Source organism: Ahaetulla prasina, chromosome 1, assembly GCF_028640845.1.
Source record: "Ahaetulla prasina isolate Xishuangbanna chromosome 1, ASM2864084v1, whole genome shotgun sequence".
Taxonomy (NCBI): Eukaryota; Metazoa; Chordata; class Lepidosauria; order Squamata; family Colubridae; genus Ahaetulla; species Ahaetulla prasina.
In genome coordinates, this window is record NC_080539.1 from 41,201,974 (window position 1) to 41,221,552 (window position 19,579).

The window sequence follows — 19,579 nt, forward strand, 5'->3', positions numbered from 1 at the left end:
AAGCTGGGCAAGGTTCCCTCGACTAACGTGATGGGCAGGGTCTTCTTGTGCTGCCCGTACTCTACCCAGACGGTCGTTGTCCCTCGAACAGGGATGGGGTTGCCTTGGTAATCCTGCACCGGGCCGTTGTTTTGTAGCTTGCGCTTGCCGATGTGCGGCAAGGCTTTCACAAAAGTGTCCCAGGACATAATTGTGATTGCTGATCCTGTGTCTACTTCCAGTCGGCACGGCACGCCTTCAATTTTCGGGTTCGTGAAGATCTTTTCTTCTATGCGGGTAGCTGCGTGGTCTATGGTGACTGTCATTCTGTTTGCTTTCGCGCCCTTCCTTTCTCGGCCAATCGCGGGTCGCCTTGCCGATCTCGCGCCTGATTGGCTGGTTTGAAATTTCGGGAATGTGGGGTTTGCATCTCTGACTCAGAGCCGCTCTGATTGGCCGATTTGAACTTTCGGCGGAAGGTTGGGGTGCTCGGCAGACTTGAGCCAGGTGCCCTTCCTCTCACACCGCCGCAAATGGCGCCCTGAACTTACATCTTTGGCGCTGATGTCGCCCGCAACTTCCGCATTCCTCCGGTCTTCCTTGTCGATTTTCCGTGTAGTGGACTTCTTCCTCCTCTTCGCTGGTTGACTCACGATAGGTTTCTTCGTGGTGGACTGGGCTCGGCTTTGCGCCGCCATCGGCGTGATTTGCTTTTGTAAGGTGTCTGCTGCATGGGTGGACATCTCATGGGCCCTGGCTTCGTCCAGAGCGTTTGCCAATGTCAGGTTGCTCTTGGCTAGCAGCCGTCTCCTCAAACGGATGTCTCTGACCCCCCGTATAAGTTGTTCCAGCAGCTCTTCGTCCAGATCGCGGTACTCGCAATGCTTGGAGGCTTGTCTCAGGGCTGCCATGTAGTCGCTGATAGACTCGCTTTCTTGTTGCCTGCGCTCCCCAAACTCGTACCGTCGAACGTATTTGGACGGGGCTGGTGCGAAGTGATTCTTTAGGAGGGTCTGAAGGGTCTGCCACGATACGGATTGTAGCGGTGTTGGTTCCGCCAGGGCTTCTGCGACGGCGATGACTGCGGACCCACAGTGGCTTAGGAAGTAAGCCCGTTTGCGGTTGTCGGCGACTCCCTGTAGCTCGTTTGCCTCCAGGAAACTTTCGAAACGGGTCATATAGATTCCCCATTTCTCCTGGGCCGGGTCAAACGGAGCAGGTGGCGCGTAGCCGGTCATCGCTGCATTCGCCATCACCTTGCTGGGTTTGATTCTCGTAGTGAGTTCAGCTCTGTTCTGGTACTCTGCCTCAATATCCCATCCTCGTCGCCAATGTTATGTTTGGGTATTGACGAGGCAGGAGACCAGGTTAGTGACAACAGCTCTTTAATAACGGGTGACCCAGCAAAACTCTGGAGAAAAACCTCTCCTTATATACACTTCAGCCTGAGGCTGCATCCAATCAGAGACGAGATATTTCCCGCCTAAAACTCCCGCCAAAACTTACAGTAATACATTACAGAAATCCTCAAAAATTTGAAGGGCTGGATCAAGGCCTAGTGTGTATAAAAGCCTTCTGTGAGTAATAATGCTGAAGATGTAGAAAACCTTCATGGAGAAGATTTATAAAGTATAAAACCCGGGATGGAAGGACCAGAATTCACATGAATTGGTGTATTAACAGTAGAATGTGATAGAGATGAGACTAAGAATGGTATCTTTCTCTAATGTTACACCTGTATGAATCATTTAGCAACCAAGGTCAGTCAAAAGAAATTCCTAGGTGATGTGTAATTAGGAGATATGATATGAAAAGAGCCAAAACAGAGAAATACAATAGAAATAGAAAAGAAATTGAATAACAGAGTTGGAAGGGACCTTGCAGGTCTTCTAATCCAACCTCCTGCTTAGGAAGGAAACCCTATACCATTTCAGACAATTGGTTGTCCAATCTCTTCTTAAAAACTTCCATTGTTGGAGCATTCACAACTTCTGGAGGCAAGTTGTTCCACTGATTAATCTATAAGAATGTTATTAGTGGGGCCAAAAAATGTGTATTTTGAAAGTAACTTGGAATTAACCAAAATTAAAATCTACACCAGCTACACATAATTAGAAATCTTTGAGTCAATAGGAATGGTAGAAGTCATGTTCTAGGCAAAAGTCCATTTTGGAAGCTACCTAGATGCTTATTTCCCAGACAACCCAATCAATGAAATCTCACCAGTCACTGATGAATAGTAGTTTTTTCCATAAAAATGCTCATTTTCCAGTCAGCAAAACCAAGTTGCCAATCACATATAAATTAGCAGGTAAGATCTGAAACATTCTGGCAAGATCTGATTATAGCAAAATCTGAAACATTCATGGGGACAGTTCTGGTTCTCCTTTTATACCACCCTGCTGGTAATTTTATCAAATCACTAAAAGTTTGATGATATACATATTATCATAATACTATGATAGAAGCTATCTGTACACTATGCATGTTTTAGTTGTTGTGCATAAGCAATAACACTTAGACTTATATACCACTTCAGAGCTTTACAGTCCTCTTTTAAGCGGTTTGCAGAGTCAGCATATTGCCCCCAAACAATCTGGGTCCTCATAAGGCTTTGGTCGGTGATAGAGATTTTATCAAAGACAATTAAGAGTAATAAAAAAAAATCCAGTTGTCCTACAGTATTATTCCTCTAAGTCAGTGGTGCCAAAGTCGCATCATCACATGATGTATCACAACTTTTTCTCCCTTTGCTAAACCAGGCATGGGGGTGGCCAGCATGTGACACATCCAACCTGCAGGCTGGGAGTTTGACAGCCCTGCTCCAAGCAGTATCTTTTGGCCCCCAAAATTCAAACAATTGTTCATTTAGAGGAAGTCTAATTTTAAAGAACAACCTTGATTTTCACTTCACTTAATACTCAACAAAAGTTGCCTCATTCCTGGCAAAGATGGAAATGAAAAGTGGGACTATAATGTTTTCTTAATCAAATTCTTTAGATTATTTAACATAAGATACCTTCAATTAATTTCAAAGATTTGGAACGTTTAATAAACATTATAACATAGGGCAGCAATTACAGTTTGGAAGAGTATTTCCTATTATCTCACTTAAGAAATGTTTTTTCCAAAAGGGCATATATTATAATCAAACATGTATCCTCTAAAAATGAAATATGTGATTTTTAAAATTCTAAACATACATTTGCATATGCAAATAAATAAAGATTGAAAAATTAAATAATTATAACTTACATTTCTTTAAATCAGACAATATCCTCAGTTAAATGAACATCTAGACAATGTTTCAAAGAGGACAAAGTGTTACATTGAGAAGAAACAGAAGGTCTTAGATAAAATTAGAAGCAAAGCAGAACAAATAACTAACATGCAAAGAGTATTTTAGGCATACTGGTGTCTCAAAGGCACTTAAGAGGATTGTGCTTTGCAAACTTTACTAGATATCCAGTCAATAACTTTACTAGATATCCAGTTTCTTCTTCAACAAAATACAGGGTAAGACTCTCTTCTATCTTTCTGAATAGAAAATAATACCCTAAAAAAGCCTCCTGGCCCATACAGCTGAGGTGTGAGAGAATGCTCAGAGATGTACTGTATACTAACAGATCTTATCCACACCTTCTTCTATTCAACTTCTGGATGGAGATTTGCTCTGTATTTTTAAAAGTCTGGTGGGGCTGAAGAGGAAGCGATTAAGGAGCAGCAAGCGGTGATGGAAGGCAATTAACTGTCAATAATATTCTATAGCCGTATCATGTAATAACTGAAATAAATCACCATTAGCAGGGTTGGCATTTGAAATACTGTGTTAGGACAGGTGTCAATAGGAAGGATTTTGATAGGAAAGGTTTTGATAGGCAGTTAAAATTCTAGATATTGATTTAATTTCTAACAATAAGGATTTATGTGGCTTCTCTCGTCGATAAGAATTCAGTGTTAGGCAGTTTTCTGCAAAAGTTATCTATTATTACTCAGATGTACATATATTGTACTGTAGCACTCAGGAGCATCACACACCAAAACATACTAGAACCAGCAAGCCTCTTTTTTCCCAGGCCAAGCTTATACATATAGTCTTGAACAGACTAAATTTAGAGAACTTTCTTCTCATGATCAGAACTAAATCAAAGAATGAATGTACCTTTTAACCTAGAAGATACTAAATCAGCTTTACAGGCTTACTAGAGAAGATAGCTACATATTGAAACAAGATATTTTATCTCTAGTCTTACCTTTTCTCATTACAAATGGCATTTTTCTAAAATTTGATTCTGTTCTGTTATGTCTATTCCCTTTCACCTCTCAATTCTATCTGCTTGGTTTAGCCTTATTTATTAAACTTGTAAGGCTGCCTGATTCCATTACAATTCTGGGCAGTATACATGTTAAAGAAACTAAAAAATACAAACAAAAGAACAGTCTATCACCCTCCTTCCCACAAAGTGCAAGGTTTAAATATAAAGGAGGGCAAAATCACTCTAGAATCTGGGGTTTAATTAATTATGAATAACTTTTTTATTATTATTTTAAATATTATTATATTTATATAATAAAATATTATTATTTTAAAACATTAAAATATTTTAAAACCCATTTCAAATGCATCTAACAGAAACAAGGGTTTAAAAGACATAATGTCCCTTCTTCACTTTTATTCTCCTTTTCAGTTTTTGGAAAAGTTTTTTTCTTGCTTAAGAAAAGAGGTAAAATTAAGGGAAAAAGTATAAAAGCACTGCTGTAGATTATATTGTCACAGACTAAACATGACATATTTAAAATCACTTCAGTTGACACACTGTAGTCACTGTTGTTTCCTAGGAAACAGGGGAATTAATTCTTGCCCTTTTTATCCAATAATGGCAACCATGTGGCTGCCCAGGACCACATGAAAGAATTTAAGCAACAGGGAAGAGTGTGGGTTGTCCTTGACTTGAAATTTGAAGGTGGTGGTTTGCCATCAATTACATCAGCCAGAAGCGTGAATCAGTTTAATGCATTTTCAATAACAACCAACTGTTTCTGACAGCAAAAGAAGCTGTCATTAACAATTCAGGATTCTGAGGAGCTTTTTTTCCCCCCAAGCAGACTTTTCAGTTCAATTTTGCTGGATAGATTCACATCACAATCAGGTTTCATTTAAGACAGTCACTTTCATTGGACGATGATTCAAACATTCAAAGAGCATATACTATATCTAATTTACAGAAACGAAGGAAAATTTCTCCAAATTTTTTTTCTAAAACTGCCAATGCATAAGCATATTTTTAATGCAAATAGTCTTTCAGCAACTTATAACACATTTATTTGTATACTAATTTCTTTTATCTTTTTTAACAATCTACATTTGTGCTGAATTTATATTTACTGACAAAGAAATAAAGGTTTGTTACGAAAGCGCCTGCGAAGGCTCCTGGATTGGGATTGTGCAAAAGCATTATGCTCCATCCCATATTTAGGTACACCAGGTTGCCCTGATAGACTAGTCTAAGCAGAAAAACACTTAATCTTCATTTGTGTTTTTACTCCTTATTGTTCAGTTACACATTAGGCCACGTCTCATTGGACAGAAATGATTATCAGATCATATCAAATGATGAAAATATGCCAGTCTAATTTCTAATCCTTACTGTAGAGATATTTCCCCAAACAGCATATTTGCTTCTCTCCATTTCTTCTCTGAATCTGGAATTTAGTATTGCAGATGTCTAATGTGCATCTAAATTTACATCAAATCAAACTGTGGCAAACATAACAGCTGGTTCATGCTTAATTCTTATGCCACAAATAATATATAAATAATATAATAACCACCATACAATAAATTAAAAACAGGCAAATGATGTTATGGTTTAGTGTTCTCCCAAGACACTTTTATTTAACCTTCATTAGTCTCAGGCAAAGAAACCTCATTGCCCATACTTAAAAACTGATGATGCTGGTGTTAGTTGATTTAAAACAGAAGGCTATCCAGTACAAAAGTGCGTCAGCAGTTTGCAGAGTTGATAACCACAGCAGTAATAATTCTCTTCAATGGAGCAAATGCATTTCTTTCAGTTTTAAAATTTGGATCTCTTCATTTGTTCTCCAGCTGAGTACCAGGAAATGACAGGTGGCAATGGTGCTGTTTTGAATACTCTCAGTCAGCATTCCTCCCACTTAACAAGAAAGAAAAAGTTAGTGTTACAAGCTGTGCAAATAGAATTTTAGACTCAAGATATTAAAGTACCCATTATGTGAGTCAGGAACCCACTGTGCCTTTTTCACATTCAATGACAACTAAAATGTTGCAAAAACTGAACAGATGGATTTAGCTCTGATTCATAGCCTATGTTTGTTATAAAAGTATTGTCTTTCTGGCTCAATTAAAGAAACATGTTAGAAAGTAAAATTTTTCAATTATTTCCTTTTTTAGAAACAAAAATGCAGGGCTCACATCAATGATAGACTGTTGAAATAGCCACTTCAGTAATTGTGAAAACTCCTAGGTTTTCCTATTCCAAACTTTGCAGGTGAAAATCATCACTCTGAATTGTTCAGCAACAAATGCAGCACCTGCAACATTTGTGGTATATTTAAGAAGTGACTTTTACATACTAACACCTGGGCTGTTACATTTTATACAAACTGTGGTTTCTGTATAGACTTCAAAGGATACCCATGCAACATGCTCTTTAGTAATCTAATCAGGAGGTAATAAAAATGTGAGACATTGTAACCAGAAGCTCCTTCCCCAAAAAGACTACAAATGGCATACCAACCAAAGATCTGAACAAAGATCTTCAAAGTAATATTCTTTGCATGTCTATCCAACGGTTGCTTTAAGTCTAGAAGGGCTCCAAAGATCTACTTTTTAAGTGCTACTCCATCTAGAGCAGGGTTGTCAAACTCACGGCCTGTGGGCCGAATACATTATGCCCATGTTAGCGAAGGGGAAAAAAATCACAATATGTCACATGACGCTGCCATGATGCTGCAAGTTTGACATCCCTGATCTAGAGTAACCACTAGAGCAGAGAGAGAAAGAGAAAAGAGAAAGAGAAAGAGAAGTTGTGGATACTTCATCACTGGAAGTTTTTAAAAAGAGGTTGGACAGTCACTTGTCTGAAATGGTATAAGGTTTCCTGCTTGAACAGGGGGTTAGATTAGAAGACCTCCAAGGTCCCTTTCAGCTCTATTCTGATTGATATTGAGATGTTTTTTGGGCAAAAATAATCTGGCTTTGCTGGGATTCCACTTCATATGTTCTTCCCAATCTTAATCCTTATAGTCTCTGAACAATATCAGGATTTCCACCCTTTCTGGTATTCTGATTATATGCATACATTGAATTCCACCTGGGCAAGTTTAGCACCTGATGTGGATAAATAATATATGTTAGTGATGGATACCTCCAAGTAGATACTTGGGAACTTGTGGCTCTCCTGATGAAGTTGTAGCACAACTTCAAACATTTCATATCTCAAGCCATTGTAATTCTTTTTTAAGACTCTGAATTCCCAGCTAACTTAACCCAACTTTTTAATGAATAACCTCAGAATAATTTCTCTAGTCCTAATAACTTAGGCAGCAAAATGGCCTTTATGATTCATTGATGGTTGGATGATTTTGCAGATATAATGAGTAGACAGTAAGTACTTTTGGATAATATTCCATGTATATAATTCAAACTTTCATCTCCCTGTTTAATCATTCTCCTGGTCATTTAAAAACCAGAGAAACATTTTGGTTCTTCTCAGTGTGAGAAGGTAATCAGGTATGATGTTTTCAAGTGACCAGAGCATTTCTCAATTCTAGAAAGCCAGAGAGTTTAAGAGAATTGATAATTGAGGGTAATAGGAAATTCTTGAAAAGTGACTAAATGTGCTTTTGACACATTAGTCTAACAAGACTGCCTATTAGATACTCTGAACTCTAATAAGTCAAAATGTCACCAGAAACTGAGAATAAAACCTGAATTTTCATATATGTCAATCAAGTCAATATTCATTATCATCATCAGCAAACAAGCAGGCTAGCTCAGAATGAGCTCTGAACTTCTACTGTTGCCTTAATGGGAAGAAGAAATCAAAATATGTCACTAACTCCTCAGAATAACAATGGGCATTACACATTGCCACTGCAGGTAGTCCCTGACTTATAACAGTTCATTTAGTGACTCTTCAAAGTTACAACAGCATTGAAAATAGTGACTTATGACCATTTCCCCCCATTACGAGCTTTGTAGCATTCCCATTATCATGTAATCAAAATTCAGATGCTTGGCAATTGGTTCATACTTATGACCATTGCTGTGTCCCAAGGTTATGTGATCACCTTTTGTGACCTTCTGACAAGCAAGGTCAATGGGGAGACCAGATTCACTTAACAACCAGATTACTAATTTATCAGCTACAGTGATTCACTAACAACTGTCACAAGAAATGTCGTAAAAGGGGGAAAAGCTCACTTAACAAATGTCTCACTTAACAGAAATTTTGGACTCAATTGTGGTCATAAATCAAGGATTACCTATATACCTTCCCAACTGACCACTTTAACATATCATAAAATCCTATATTTACAAGGGAAGGATATCCCAGCCTCTCGTCCTATTTTTTGGGGGGTGGGGGTCAGAAAGTTTAAACCAAGGCAGCAATTGCTGGGTTGAGGAAAGAGGAAAATATGACTCTTAAGAGTCCTAGATTAAAATTTGGGATTTGGGGGGGATTATTATTACTGGAAATACAGGTCACAGATGTAGGAAAGAATTTACATGTTTCCCTTTCTGCATTATAGCTATTATTACTCAGTTACAAGCTCAATATAATGGTGAGCATTTAGGGGTTTAAAATGTAATTCAGATTGTATATGAGGAAATTTTTTTACAATCTCCTGATATCTTGAACAATAATTTTTAAAAATCTGCTCCAATCTCTTTGCAATGATTTTTTTAAAAAATTGAAATGGGGGAACATCATCTTGTGGTCTATATATTTAGAACAGATGGATGTTATGGTGCTATGGTGGGAAGTATAATGTTTCTTTTATGGGTGACATGATTATTGCTGATCTTTTGTGGGTTGCCTAGGATGACTGCATATAAGGCAGCCATATACAGTTTTAAATAAATATTTTAAAGCCCCATTATATACTGAATCATAAAGCATCTGGTTGGGTAACTTTGGGCCACTCACCTTCAGCAGACTTTGGGCCACAACACCTAACAGGTTGTTGTGGAGAAAATTGGAGGCAAGATATTAGGTATGTTTGGTGCCTTGAGATGACCAAAATATATTTTAATAAGAGTAATAAAAATATAATAGTAACATGTCTAGTAATACTATCATTGTGTCATGCAAATATTGTCAGAGATGAGATTTTTCTTCCTTCAACACACATCAAATGATGGTAGTAATAAGGCTACTTTTTGGAAGGGAGATGAAAAAAAAGTGCTGCTATTGATCTTTTTGTTCTGTGGTAAGGGGGGGGAAAGCAGATCTTTTTGCTAGGAGGGAAGAAATGTAATTTCTTCTCAGCCCATTTTTAAATCAGCGATTTAATGCGCATTCTTTCTCAATAGCCACAGGACAATTACTGATATTAGTTAATGTGGTTCTAATTCTTGGGATGGAAAATAGCCAGCTATAGAACAAAAGTAATGCAGGAAGGACTGAGGCCAAACTAGACCCATGATGGTGAACCTATGGCATGCGTGCCCGAAGTGGCACGCGGAGCCATGTCACCTAGCATTTGTGGTTTCTGGTGTGCATGTGCGCATGACGATCAGCTGGCCTTTTTGCATGCGGCAGTGCCGGAAACTGGAAGAGCTGGTCTTCCCTTTTCTTGCGTGAGCATGTGTGCTGGCCAGCTGATCATCATGCGCGCATGCATGTCAGAAACCCGGAAGAGTAGCTGGCTGAAACTGGAAGTTCATTTTCGTGCACGCATATACACCCTGGGCAGCTCCTCTTCTGGATAACGGCCCAGATATGTGCTCGGTGCCGAAAAGGTTCGCCATCACTGAACTAGACCTTCACCTTTTGTCCTAATGAATCATAGACTTTTTATTGTCCATACAATTTGTAGGGTATGCAACATATTTACCATTTATGAATTCGTAGAACTTAAAGTTTGCCTTTATTTTTCTATAAGTAAACTAACATTTGAAAACAATAGGATTTACCATTATAAGAATGAATCTGTGATCAAGCCACCACAATAATGTACCACCATTCTTTCATTTCTATCAGTTTTCTTGTGATCGGAAGGAACAAGATGGGGACAGATCATCCTGAGGTATGCAGTCGCTTACAATGAACACAAATTTGATGCGCATAATCAGGTGACTCAGAGCCAATAGTAACCAATTGTGTAAACCCAACTAGTAAGATAGCATCTTTTATAAATCAATTGGATTCAATGGAAGCAAAAGGACAATATGTGTATTTCATGCTCAGATTATTGTATAGGTTGGTTTAGCTTAATACTAACTCATGCTTCATCTCAATGTGTGGCCTGAATATGACCAACAGTGTCTTATTCAACAAATCATGGTTTAGTGTTAACTAGGTTGATGGCTGCTAAAATGATATCCTGCTTAAACTGTTTATTCAAAGTTAAATTTGCTACATTCATAAAACACCATAAAATATCAAAACATTTATGGATTGGGCAATGGGTGAATCATATTCCATACCCATGAAGGTTCCCCACCCTACAACATATTAAAACTATGCAGCACTTTAATTCAAGGGGAAAAGTATTTCAAAGTGCATAGGATCTGCCTGCCACTCCTCAAACCCAATGTGCCTTTTCCTAGGTTTGTATTGCAGCTGCAGAGGACAGGCTCAGGATCTGGGGGAAAGAAGCAAATGACTCAAAGAATGGCAGGCTGATGCTACCTAGTGACAGTTCCCCTACCCACTTCAAAATATTTTTCTCCTTTCAAATCTCTACAAGTTACAGTACAGGTAGTCCTTGACTTACAACCACAGTTGAGCTCAAAATTACTGTTGTTAAGTGAGACATTTCTTAAGTGAATTTCGCCTCATTTTACAAATTTTCTTATCACAGTTATTAAGTGAATCATGTAGTTCTTAAATTAGTAACACGGTAATTAAGTGAATATGGCTTCCCCATTGACTTTTGCTTGTCAGAATGTCGCAAAAGGTGATCACATGACCTTGGGACCCAGTAATGGTCATAAATAAAACATTAAAACATATTAAAACATATTTATTCTTTCGAGCAGGACTGGCTTAATAGGGTTTTAAATATGGATTTTATGGGGTTTATTTTATATTTTGTATTGTATTTTAAATTTAGGCTATTGGAATAAGTTTTTTTAAATGTTGTTTTTATTGTAATGTATTGTTTTCATTTTATCTGCCTGTTCACCGCCCTGAGTCCTTCGGGAGAAGGGCGGTATACAAATTAAATTATTATTATTATTATTATTATTAAATATGAACCAGTTGCCAAGCATCTGAATTTTGATCACACGATCATGGGGATGCTGCAAAGGTCATAACTTTGAAAAAGTCACAGGTCATATTTTTCAGTGCCACTGTAACTTTGAATGGTCACTAAATGAACTGTTCTAAATCAAGGACTACCTGTACATTTTTTCTTCATTATCCCTAATCCAAGTTCTCTGATCCACAAATCTTAGGTTCCCTTCTCATCTCTCTTCATAAAATAAGCCCGTTTCCTCTATTCAGCATTTTCTTACGAACCCCATTTTCTGCCCTTTGCCTTCCATCCTCTCTTCATTTCCTGCGTCTGTCAAGCTTTATTTATTTTTCCTCAATAAACACCCCCCTGCAAGCTTCTCAGTTCTCCCCCCTCGGCATTCATCCTCCTACCGATTCAATCTTTTCTCTTTCCTTCTCCTGCTGCCCTCGGGATGCCTTCGTTTACCTGCTCCACGCGAAGGAAATTTGGCTGCCTGCCTTTTAAAAGCGTCACTCTCCCCAGGCGGCTAATTTTCTCTCGCCTCTCCCTCCGCGAGTCATACCTACGATCTCCTTAGGAGCCAGGTTTTTTTCCCCCCCACCCTTCCTATTACTGTACGGTATTTTGGCCAGGCTCATTTCCACGGCTGAAAGGCGTTTTAAAACCATCACCCTCTCAGCCGCTAAGGATGCGCCAGGACCGCTATGTCCGTTGCAGCGGGGGAAGCTCGAGAGCTGCTGCCTCCTCAGAGAGCGCGCGCGGGGGGGGGGAGGGACGGCGCCGCCGACCGCCTTCAGGACTGGGCCGTCCGCTTTGGCTTCGCGCCCCCGCCCCCTTCTCTCCCTCTCCCTCTCTCTCTCTTCGGCCTCGCGGCTCTTCAGTCTCGCGGTTCTCCTTCCAGGGAGCTCATCCTCGTCTCCACCCCCTCCCTCGCAGCGGAAGTGACCTCCGCGTCGCCCGCCTGCTCTGCCAGCAGTGTTGGGCGGCAGCCGCGGGAGACGGCGACAAGGTCGGCGGCGCTGCTTGCTTGGTTCGTTCGTTCGCTCTGTTGCTTCGTCACCAGGAGCCGCTGTGTGACAGACGCTCGAGGCAGTCGGGTTCGGTAGCCGGGGCTAGCCAACAGCCGGGGCCGATCCGGCGGGCGACGCAAAGAAGCCGCAGCGGCAGCAAGCCGAGTCTTCGGGGCGGCGGGAGACAGGCGGTTATCCAACGGGACAGGAAGGAGGCGGCCATGGCTAAGGCCGGCGTCGGTGCCGAGCCGCCGCCTCCCTTACCACCACCCCTACCGCCTCCAGCCGTACAGAAGGAACTGGTGTACAATAAGCTGCTACCCTACGGCGACAAGCTAGAAGCCGAGGCCAGCTACCTCCTTGCCCAGATCAAACTGAACCTCAGCCGCGCTGTTCAGCTTCAGGAGCTTTGGCCCGGCGGCCTCTTCTGGACGAGAAAGCTTTCCACGTGAGCTTGGCTGGAGATGGGGTGGGAAGGGCTGCAAATTTGGCTAGAGAAAGACGGCTTGGTCATAAAAGGCGAACCCTTCCCTTCTCTTTTGATTCAGAGTGTGGTATTGTCTCGACTCCTCCTTTTTACTAAGGCTCGGAGCCAATAGGCGAATCAACCCACCAAAGACCACCCTGGCTAGAAGCCCACCTTAACCCTCCCACCAATACTTCCTACCCCTCTTGAGTCTGGATGTTTGCATCAAACCAGTATTTTCTTTCATTTCTTCCCCCCCTCCCGTTTAGCCGGTCTTTCACTCACAGTGAACAAAAGAGAAGGGGTAACAGGAATATAGGACCTGTCCCTTAAAAAATTAATACTCTCTTAAAAGTAATAAACTAACAAAAGGTTTCTTGAGAACAGTTTGAATTTTTATTGAACTAGATTTTGGATTTAAGATTAAGTGGCTGAAGGTACTTCTTATTTTGGTAGGCATGAGCATTTACTCCTAGAAAAATTTATATATACATGTGCGTGTGTGTGTGTATGTGTGTATGGATGTTTATGAGAGATAAAGTGTATGGATGTCTTCATTATTGCTGTTTTTAAATAAGTGGACAGTAGAGACTGGTCTGGTACATAGGGAAAGATTGTACAACTGAACCATTCCACCTTTGTCGATGTTTCGCCAGATCTATATATCTATTACCATAACCCTAACCCTGGAGAGCTTGAGTTGGTTTATTTTTTAAAAAAATAAGTACTTGTAATCCATTCTATAAACAAAAGTTTAATTCACAGACCTCTTGGAAAATTGTAGTTAAATACTAATAAAAACAGCTGATCTGAGTAAATGAAAAGTGTGAGTGGTCATGGCTGGAAACAGTAACTTTCTGTTGAAGATGGCTCAAAGGATGCTTGATCCTCTCTTTCCAGAAGCTCTGTTTAGCTTTTGGTTCCTACTGAAAATTTATAACTTAAAATAACATTAATGGACTCTGCCACATTTTGATTATAAAGCTTTATTTCCCTAAACTGAACAAAAAATGTAATTTGTCTTGTATTTGGCACATAAGGCAATGGACAGTATTTTTTTAATTAGAACAAAATTGTATGACATTGATATTATAGAGCTTGTATTAAGGATTACATTGTGCTAATGTCTTTAAGTAGTGAGCTTACTTCCATGCTTCATGTTCTTTTGTCTCATTACTTCAGTATCTTCAGAGCTTTGTTTGGTGGAATTTATGTAAGTGACATGATCAACCAAGGGAGAGGTTATAAGTAGTTGTTAGGTTGCAACTTGGCTCTTGCCAGTGACCTTCTGACTGGGGCATGTGCTGGAACCTTTTCATGGGAATAAATTGCCCTCACCTCAGCATGTGCAACTACTGGTACTTGGGTGGGCTAATGTTTGTTAAGTCTCATCTTTCAATGCTGGTAAGCCTCATTTGGACTTTAGAAGAAAAAGTTTGTTAGCTTGTAGTATTAAATAAATTAATAGTTTATTGCACCTCTAATATACAGTTCTTCAAATTAAATGCGTAATTATCTTTTGGAGAATGATAAAATGACTGACTGTTCTGCTTCCTTCCTATTGGCAGTAGAAGAGATGAGTTATAGTAGTTACCTACTACTTATGAAGAAAATTAGCATTATTCCATTATTTATTTATTATTCCATGGGCTGCATAGACTACACACTCTTGTACTGCAGTGAGTCTTGGGCCCTTTATGTACGGCAGGAGAGAAAGTTGAACACCTTTCATATGCGCTGTCTCTGACGTATTCTTGGCATTACTTGGCATGACAAAGTTCCAAATAGTGCAGTCTTGGAACGTGCTGGAATTTCTAGCATGTATACACTATTGAAACAGCGGCGTCTACACTGGCTTGGACATGTCATGAGAATGGCTGATGGTTGGATTCTGAAAGATCTCCTGTATGGAGAATTAGTGCAGAGAAAGCGCCTCAGTGCAGAGAAAGGCCACAGCTGCGATATAAGGATATCTGCAAGAGGGATCTAAAGGTCTTGGGAATGGACATTAACAACTGGGAAACCTTGATCTCCGATCATTTAGCTTGGAGGCTAAAGATGCAGCATGGCCTTCTCCAATTAGAAGAGACACTTGTTCAGCAGGCTGAGGCAAAGAGGCAGTCCCGGAACTAGTGAAATCTGGGGGCTGGGCAGGGGACAGAATGTATCTGCCCTCAGTGTGGAAGGGATTGCCGCTCTCGAATTGGCCTTTTTAGTCACACTAGATGCTGTTTTAGGACCTCTTTCCGGAGCACGATACCATAGTCTTTTGAGACTGAAGGATGCCAATGAATGTATAGACTGTATAGTCTGTATAATATAGTAAAGACTGGCCTATGATGTAACTGATTTCTGTACTAAATTAATTTATTTATTTACAAAAGCTAGCATTTAGAAAAAGCAATTGTCAAGATAGCAATGTTTATTGTATACTCAAACAACAGTATGGAATTACATCCAAAAGTTTACAATCTATTGAAAGTCCCACTCGCATTTGGGCATAAATATTAGATAGATTGTATGTAATAGATTTCCACTCCGAATTCTCTTTATTATAGTGCTACAGTGACATTTTTCAAGCAACAGAAAATACAGGTATGGACAAAAGACTGAATTTATCTATGAAACTTACATTGTGCATTCAAAAGTGTAAAATTGATGTCTTTAACTAGGCTATTCTTCTTAATCTGTCCAGATGAAATTATTTTAGCCTTATTACCAAAGGCCTCTGTCCAGGTTTAAGAATAAAGATGCTTTGAATCTTCCTGCCAAAAGCCTAGAAATATGAAACTTAAAAAATGTTATGGAAATCCTAAAACCTAGGGGATCTATATAAGGTAAAGGTTCCCCCATACATGCGTGCTAGTCGTTTCCGGCTCTAGGGGAGTGCTCATCTCAATTCTAAGCTGAAGAGCCAGGGCTGTCTGAAGATGTCTCCATGGTCATGTGGCCGGCATGACGAAACGCTGAAGGCGCATGGAGCACTGTTACCTTCCACCAAAGTGGTCCCTATTTTTCTACTTGCATTTTTTATGTGCTTTCGAACTGCTAGGTTGGCAGAAGCTGGGACAAGTAATGGGAGCTCACTCCAGTATGCAGTGCTAGGGATTTGAACTGCTGAACTGGTAACCTTCTGATTGACAAGCTCAGCATCTTAGCCACTGAGCCACTGCTCCCCTTAAAGTATACAAACAGATACAAGTATACTATACTACTTGTATCTATTTGACACTTTGTAATCTAAATTTGGGCAAAATGCTGCATCATATGGCAAAACGTTGTCAACTAGGCTAACTTACGTAATGTTGAGACCCATTGCCTCCCCATAGAACAAAGTTTGGGAAATTTTGGGCTGCTTTGCTGCTGTTTATTGATTACTGTTAAATGATCATTTTCAATATTTCTTGAGAGCTTCCCATAAGTTACAACAGACCCCCCCCCCCAAAAGATACTTTTGATCTTGTTTTGAAGTTAGGGCCGCTGCAGCACCTCCATATTATTTGCCCTTACAATTGACCACTTGTAGCATCCCCCGCCTATCGCCCCCCACCGTCCTATCCCACTAGGTCCTGCAGACCCAGGTCCTGTTTCCACCCAATCCCCATTGGGTCCCTGCAGGACTTGGTCCTCCTCCCCCTCCCATCACTTATCGCACACTTACCTTTTGAAGATCTCCTGAGTTCTGGACCTCATGTTGGGTAAGGAAGGAAGGCCATTCCATTCCTGGGCTACAGAAAAAGCCTCAGTACTACAAAGACTGTGTTAAGAAATCAGAGCGGATTGCTACATCTCTGGACTGTGTGGCCCTATCATAGAAGTGGCCGCCATTTGTGTGCAGCTGTCATGGCATGGCCCAAGAACATTGAGGGATGGAGTTGTGTGATCTCCTTCCCTAACATGAGGTCTGGAGCTCTGGAGGTCTTCAAAAGATAAATATGTGATGGGTGACAGATGGAGGTGGGGAGGAGTCCCAAGTCCTGTGGTTAGCTGCTGGGAAGGGAAAGAGGACCTGGTATTGGGGTGGGTGGGAAGCAGGCTCAAGGGCTATGGGGACCCCAGGTGGCAGGAAGTGGAGCACAGGATATCTCAGAGTGGCGAAGACCTTGAGACACTCAATTCTTAACGACCACATCAGCAGGTGCGGGTGTTTTTAAGTGAGGAAATCTCACTTAACAGCTGTCATAATATGCAACCGTAATGGGCAGGCTCATTACAGTCATAGGTCAAGGACTATCTGTACATGTCGTATAGATCAAATAATTGTTTGAAAGCAAGTTATACCATGCTGTCATAATAACGAAGATGTGTATCAGTTGTGGGTTGCCCCTGGTTCGGTCCGATTCTTGCGAACTGGTAGTAAAACTGGGGCTAGGCTCCACCCACCCACCCGGAAGTTGTCATAGACCATCTGCGAATGCGCAGAATCTTGGTGTGTGCGTGAGCAAGCCTGTTGCGAATCGGTAGCAAAGGTAAGTAGAACCCACCCCTGATGTGTACACAAGAGGGGATTACTTTGTTGCCTTGGTTAGTTTCTAGTCCACTGTGCTCTTAATAAGGTAAAAAAAAGGTTAGGGTATGCTGGAGAAATTAATATTTTGTATAAATCTTGAACGTCATTGTAAGTGACTTTGTTTACAAGAAAGATTCTTAGAGTTACATTGATAAATATAAATTACTCACATGGTTGCCTTACACAGATGTTTTGAACTTGAGTAGATATAGCATGACATTACTTCTCCAGTAACCAGGATGTTCTCCCTGACTGTGTTTACTGCAGAATGTGTTTTCATTCTCATATGAGTTATGGACTAATTCTGTCACAACGTGCTGAAACGGTGCCCAAATATTTGGTTTGACTTCTGAAATGTCCTGTGACTATAGAAGATAACTATATTAACACATCCTAGTATGTTGTAATTATATTTTAGTTGTCATTATGTTTATTAATTTTTTATTTATGTTTCTAAGGTGAAGTAATGGGATTATTCAATTTTCAGTGTTTGAAAAAAATAGATTTCCTATATAAGATTATTCATATATCAGTTTCAATTTCCAGTGTCAGTTTGTAGTCAAATATTTGAAATCTAAAACAAAATATTCATGAATTTTACATTGTGATGATAAAAGTCCTGACTGGTACATTAGCAGTAGATAACATCCTGCGGTCAGTAAAGAGTACTTGTTGGGCAAGTTAGTTGGGCAAATTGAAGTCATGATGCATATCAAGGAGTTGTAAGGTCAATAAAATGGCCTGGTCTGGATATTTGAATGTAAGGGCCTTGGAATATAGGAGCAGATTCATGAGAGCTTATACAAAAGCAGCTTGAATCTACAACAAGCACATTTTTTAAAACTGAGTCTTACAGGACATACAACTTTTACTTCACATGCTGGCTGCACTGAGAGTAGGAACGATAAGTATAGTCTTACTCTCTGCTTCTGTATAGCATTTGGTGCTGTACAGATCTTCCATACAGCATTCCTGACCTGAGGTGTTTTTAATTTCCAATTCTGTACAAAGCATTAGAATCAAGATTGATTATGCTTTTTTATAGTTCTTTAACATCCAGAATGATTTGTACTTGTCTTCCTTATTTTAGTCTGGTATTATAAATATTGAAGCTACCTCTTAAGGTTATTTATTGAACTTAATTATATACAGTACTTTATAATATGAATGAGGGTAAATGATCGATTTGTGTGTCCCTTATGATAAAACTAGTCCTCTTTAATAGTAATGTGTGCACCAAATTACCAATTTAGCATCAAATAGTTACCGTATTTTGTTCTTTATCTTCTTTGTGATCAGAGTCAGAGCCCAGTCAGTAGATGGTTTCATAGCTGGTTTATCCATCCAGAGCAGGATTGGGTTCTTGTAGGGCTCAGAGAATGTTGCATTAAGTTTTGGGGTGCCCCGTCCCCAAGATATGCAGAACCAAACCTGCATTGCCTGGCTGAAAAGAATGTGTTTAGTGAGGAAACATGGCTGAGTTTGAAGGATGGAATCCTGATGGATTGGAATCTGGTGGAATCTAGTTTGGATTCCCAGGAGGGAGGGGCTGCATTCCAGGGGGCCAAGAGGCTGAGGTGGTTAGATAGTTTGGTTGGGATAAAGGGAGATAAGAAGATTTCTATGTAGCAATTGTCAACGTATATCTTGAATGCAAGTAGCTGCTTTAGTTTGGCAAGGTATCTGTTCATAAATCAGGGACAATAAAGAAGACTGCTCAGAAGTAATTGTGTGCCTTTCTTGGTTCTTGAGGTCTGCAAGAATCCCAGTTCTGGGCAGGCTATAAGTAAATTGGAGAAATTGATATATAAGCCCCTGACACACACCCCTCCCAATTCCCGAAAAATATTCTGACTCTCCCTGACCAAAGTTAGATCACTTTCAATTCAATCCCACTTTGCCTGGTCAATCAAGCCTTCTATAAGATCCTCTGTACTGTTTCAGCTAACCTTTAACCCTGATTCCAAGCTTTGCTGCTATAATAGTATGTGGGAATGATCTTGAGGGAGGAAGGGAAGAGAAGCTGCCTAGGGAAGAGTGGGGGAGGAGCCCACAATTCCTTAGTGGTCAGAGAAGAATCTTTGATAGAACCCTGCCCTAAGTTGATCAGGCTATAAAAAGAGGGGGGGGGCATCTGTATTTTCAGATTTGTAAAATTTT

At 40.2% G+C, this 19,579-nt stretch overlaps 1 protein-coding gene and 1 long non-coding RNA gene across 4 annotated transcripts in view; one reads left to right on the forward strand and one right to left on the reverse strand.

Moving 5' to 3' along the window:
• Window positions 1-5,034: 5,034 nt before the first annotated feature.
• LOC131189100 (uncharacterized) lies at window positions 5,035-11,944 on the reverse strand. Its single transcript, XR_009152910.1, has 2 exons — window positions 11,844-11,944; window positions 5,035-6,155 (listed from the first exon to the last, which is right to left on the reverse strand). It is a non-coding gene; the product is annotated as an uncharacterized LOC131189100 (long non-coding RNA).
• A 46-nt stretch (window positions 11,945-11,990) lies between these two features.
• The window catches only part of PSME4 (proteasome activator subunit 4), a 94,089-nt gene continuing 86,500 nt past the window's right edge, over window positions 11,991-19,579 (forward strand). For all 3 annotated transcript variants that reach the window (XR_009152909.1, XM_058164942.1, XM_058164943.1), the window contains exon 1: window positions 11,991-12,891. Coding sequence is in view for 2 of the 3 variants with exons in the window: in XM_058164942.1 (XP_058020925.1) it covers window positions 12,122-12,891 (770 nt within the window). In the remaining variant the exon portion in view is untranslated. The remainder of the gene's footprint in view (window positions 12,892-19,579) is intronic.